The sequence below is a fragment of the Nicotiana tomentosiformis genome, chromosome 6, assembly GCF_000390325.3.
Source record: "Nicotiana tomentosiformis chromosome 6, ASM39032v3, whole genome shotgun sequence".
In the NCBI taxonomy this organism is placed as follows: Eukaryota; Viridiplantae; Streptophyta; class Magnoliopsida; order Solanales; family Solanaceae; genus Nicotiana; species Nicotiana tomentosiformis.
In genome coordinates this window covers 128851209-128855727 of record NC_090817.1, presented here as the reverse complement: position 1 = coordinate 128855727, position 4519 = coordinate 128851209, and the positions used below count along the sequence as shown (strand labels likewise).

Genomic DNA, 4519 nt, shown 5'->3' with positions numbered 1-4519 from the left:
TGAAGCCATCTGTATTGGTTGTGAAAGGGCCTCTGATTGATGTTGAAGCGAACCAGGAAAAGCAAAAAGTGATCGTGCCAGGGGTCCCGGGCAAGCCTGACATAATCGTGGAAGGGGCTCGTATTACCCCCGTTATTATTAAGACAGTGACCCAATTGCCAATGGTTGACACAAAAGTCATCCCGTGGAATTACAAACAGGTGATAGTAACATATAAAGGGAAAGAAGTAGAGGAAGAAGTCAATGAAACCGGAGGACTGACTCATTCTGGGAGATGTTTAACCCCAGAAGAACTGAGGAAAGCTAAGCCATTCAAGGATGGCCACATCCCAATAGAGAAGCCGGTCACCGAAGAAGAGGCTGAAGAGTTCTTGAAAAAGATGAAAATGCAAGACTATTCCATTGTAGAGCAGTTAAGGAAAACACCAGCTCAGATCTCTCTTTTGTCTTTGCTGATACATTCAGATGAACACCGCAAAGCCCTGATGAAGATTTTAAATGAGGCCCATGTTCCTGATAAGATCACGGTAAGCCACTTGGAAAAGATTGCTAACAAGATTTTCGAAGCAAACAGGATCACTTTCTCAGATGATGAACTTCCTATAGAGGGTACGGAGCACAACCGAGCTCTTTATCTTACAGTGAAGTGCGAGGATTCTACTGTCTCAAGGGTATTGGTTCATGAACAATGGTTCTAGTGCAAATATCTGCCCTCTGTCCACTTTGCAAAAGTTGAAGATCGGCACTAAAAGATCCACATGAACAATGTATGTGTTCGAGGCTTTGATGGAGGAGGGAAAGATTCCATCAGTGATATAATGCTCGAATTGTCAGTAGGTCCAGTTGAGTTCACTATGAAGTTCCAAGTGCTAGATGTGGCTGTCTCCTACAATTTGTTGTTGGGCAGGCCATGGATACATGCTGCCAAGGCAATCCCGTCTTCTCTGCATCAAATGGTAAAGTTCGAATGGGACAGGCAGGAAATAGTTGTGCACAGTGATGAGAACTTATCTGCTTATAATGACACAATTGTTCCATTTATTGAAGTTGAAGATGATAAAGGGCCTTGGGTGTACCAAACAATTGAAACAGTGTATGTCGAGAAGATTCTTGAAGGAGAATGCATTCCAGGTCCAAAGCTATCCTTCGCGTCCGCCATGGTGGCAAATGAAATGTTGAAGAATGGTTTTATGCCGGGCAAAGGACTGGGTTCGTCTCTGCAGGGTATTGCACATCCGGTGTGTCCACGTGAAAGTTTCGGTACATTTGGTTTGGGATTCACACTCACAGGGAAGGACATGAAAAAGGCTAAAAATTTGAAAAGAAAGGCATGGTCACTTACTAAGCCTGTTCCACATATCTCCAAGTCTTTTGTCAAGCCAGGGGTCGCAAAACGCCCAATATCAGCGGTCCCAAAACCTGTGGTCGACTTTGATGAAGAGCGGATCAAGAGGTTCTAGAGTTTGTTTGATGAGGTTAACATGGTGGAAATCGGGGAAGGTTCCAGTAATGCCGATGTGCAGCTCGTTGGGCCAAATGTGAAGCTTAGCAATTGGAAAGCTACTCCTCTCCCTACCCGAAAGGAGTTTTGGTAATTTGCTTTGTTTTCCTTTCTGTTATCTGGGTTATTCCAGGGTTGTAATCCAAATTTTTTATTTTTTGCTTGTTTTGATGTACAAACCCTTCTATCCTTTATTTTCAATGAAATACAATTTCCCGTTTTCCATTATTCCTGATAGCGTTTCATTTTTGTTTTGTTTCTTTTTTCTGTACAGTTCTTTTTATGCTGCTTTCAATGACATGACATGCATGAGGAATTTTCAGCCAAATCTTAAAAGCCAATCTAATTTTGAAACAACAATCCAAGAAGTAGAGTGTGATGATGAAACAGAATATGATAAAGAAGCAGCATTTCAGGAAATCAGTAGAGAACTAAATCACTTTGAAGAAAAACCCAAGCCTAATTTGAATGAAACTGAAGCAATCAATTTAGGAGATCAAGATAATCTCAGGGAAACCAAGATAAGTGTGCATCTGGAACCACAAATCAAGGAAGAAATAATCAAAGCACTGTTTGAATATAAAGATGTTTTTGCATGGTCGTATGACGACATGCCGGGTTTGAGCACTGATTTGGTAGTTCATAAATTACTAACTGATCCGGCATTCCCTCCAGTCAAGCAAAAGTTAAGGAAGTTTAAGACTGACATGAGTGTGAAGATCAAAGAAGAAATCACAAAGCAGCTTGACGCAAAGGTCATTCGGGTCACTCGATATCCCACTTGGTTAGCTAATGTCGTGCCAGTACCAAAGAAGGATGGTAAGACCAGGGTCTGTGTTGATTATCGTGATCTCAATAAGGCAAGTCCAAAAGATAACTTTCCATTGTCGAACATCCATATTCTGATCGACAATTATGCCAAGCACGAGATTGGGTCTTTTGTGGATTGCTACGTAGGATATCACTAGATCCTGATGGATGAGAAAGATGCAGAAAAGACAGCATTCATCACACCATGGGGGACATACTGCTACCGGGTAATGCCATTTGGTTTGAAGAATGCCGGGGCAACTTACATGAGGGCAATGACTACCATATTTCATGACATGATGCACAAGGAAATTGAGGTTTATGTAGATGATGTGATCATAAAGTCAAAGAAGCAGTCCGACCATGTTGGAGACTTGAGAAAGTTTTTCCAAAGGCTCTGCAGGTACAGCCTCAAGCTCAATCCGGCAAAATGTGCATTTGGTGTCCCGTCCAGGAAACTGTTGGGATTCATAGTCAGTCGACGCGGTATTGAGTTGGACCCATCAAAGATCAAAGCCATCCAAGAATTACCACTGCCAAAGAACAAAACCGAGGTGATGAGCCTTCTCGAAAGGTTAAACTACATCAGCAGGTTTATTTCTCAACTCACGACAACTTGTGAGCCCATCTTTAAGTTGCTGAAGAAGAATGCTGTGGTGAAGTGGACTGATGAGTGTCAGGAAGCATTTGATAAGATCAAGAGTTACCTGTCAAACCCACCTGTGCTGGTTCCGCCAGAACCTGGGAGACCTTTAATCCTCTATTTGACGGTCGTGGATAATTCTTTTGGTTGTGTGTTGGGTCAACACGACATCACGGGCAAGAAAGAGCAAGCCATTTATTATCTCAGCAAGAAGTTCACTCCTTATGAGGTTAAGTATACTCTTCTTGAAAGGACATGTTGCACCCTGACTTGGGTGGCACAAAAGTTGAAGCATTATCTGTCATCCTACACTACTTACCTCATTTCTCGCATGGATCCTCTAAAGTATATCTTTCAGAAGCCTATGCCCACAGGAAGATTGGCAAAGTGGCAGATTTTACTCACAGAGTTTGACATCATCGATGTGACTCGGACCGCGATGAAAGCCCAAGCCCTCGCCGATCTCTTGGCCGAGAATCTGGTGGATGAAGAATATGAGCCACTGAAGACTTTTTTTCCTGATGAAGAAGTGATGTATGTTGACGAGGCTGATCATGATGAAAAGCCAAGTTGGAAACTCTTCTTTGATGGAGCTACTAACATGAAAGGTGTCGGAATAGGGGCTGTACTCATTTCTGAAACAAGGCATCACTACCCCGTAATAGCTCAACTTCGATTTTATTGCACTAACAACATGGCTGAATACGAGGCATGCATTCTGGGTTTGAGGCTAGCTATAGACATGGGAGTTTAAGAAATATTGGTTTTGGGAGATTCAGATTTGTTGGTTCACCAGATTCAGGGAGAATGGGAGACTCGTGATTTGAAGCTCATATCGTATCGACAATGTCTGCATGATCTTTGTCAACGATTTAGGTCGGTAGAATTCAGGCATATTCCCAGGATTCATAATGAGATTGTCGACGCCTTGGCTACTCTGGCGTCATTGTTACACTATCCGAATAAGACTTATGTCGACCCTCTGCATATCCAAATCCATGATCAGCATGCCTATTGCAATGCGGTTGAGGAGGAACTTGATGGTGAGCCTTGGTTCCATGATGTCAAGGAATACGTCAAATCGGGGGTATATCCGGTACATGCCACAGGCGATCAAAAGAGAACCATTCGACGTCTGGCTAGTGGATATTTCTTAAGTGGGGGAATATTGTACAAGAGAACTCCAGATCTAGGATTACTAAGGTGTATAGATGCTAAACAAGCCTCGACTATCATGGCCGAAGTGCATTCCGGGGTTTGCGGGCCATATATGAGTGGGTATGTCTTGGCAAAGAAGATTCTTCGAGCAGGTTATTAATGGCTCACCATGGAACGAGATTGCATCAGCTTCGTTCGCAAATGTCATCAATGCCAGGTGCACGGTGATTTGATTCATTCCCCGCCATCTGAGTTGCACACAATGTCTGCACCTTGGCCCTTCGTTGTTTGGGGCATGGATGTCATTGGACCAATTGAGCCGGCAGCCTCAAACAGGCATAGGTTTATTCTGGTGGCCATTGATTACTTTACCAAGTGGGTCGAAACAGGCATAACTTTCGTTGTTG

At 43.1% G+C, this 4519-nt stretch overlaps 1 protein-coding gene across 1 annotated transcript; it reads left to right on the top strand.

The window, feature by feature from the left end:
• The first annotated feature begins 758 nt into the window (after positions 1–758).
• LOC138894760 (uncharacterized) lies at positions 759–4272 on the top strand. Its single transcript, XM_070179486.1, has 6 exons — positions 759–1333; positions 1776–2026; positions 2177–2285; positions 2715–3112; positions 3362–3579; positions 3751–4272. Exons 1-6 carry the CDS (start codon positions 759–761, stop codon positions 4270–4272), a joined length of 2073 nt encoding a protein of 690 aa, XP_070035587.1.
• Positions 4273–4519: the final 247 nt, after the last annotated feature.

What these genes read in the sequence shown, in the direction of transcription:
- LOC138894760 (XM_070179486.1), top strand. Translation starts at nt 759, where the DNA reads ATGAACAATGTATGTGTTCGAGGCTTTGATGGAGGAGGGAAAGATTCC. An exon ending in GTCACTCGATATCCCACTTG is followed by an intron (nt 2,286 to 2,714) that starts GTTAGCTAATGT and finishes AAGGCTCTGCAG; the next exon opens with GTACAGCCTCAAGCTCAATC. An exon ending in TTCTTTTGGTTGTGTGTTGG is followed by an intron (nt 3,113 to 3,361) that starts GTCAACACGACA and finishes TTTTACTCACAG; the next exon opens with AGTTTGACATCATCGATGTG.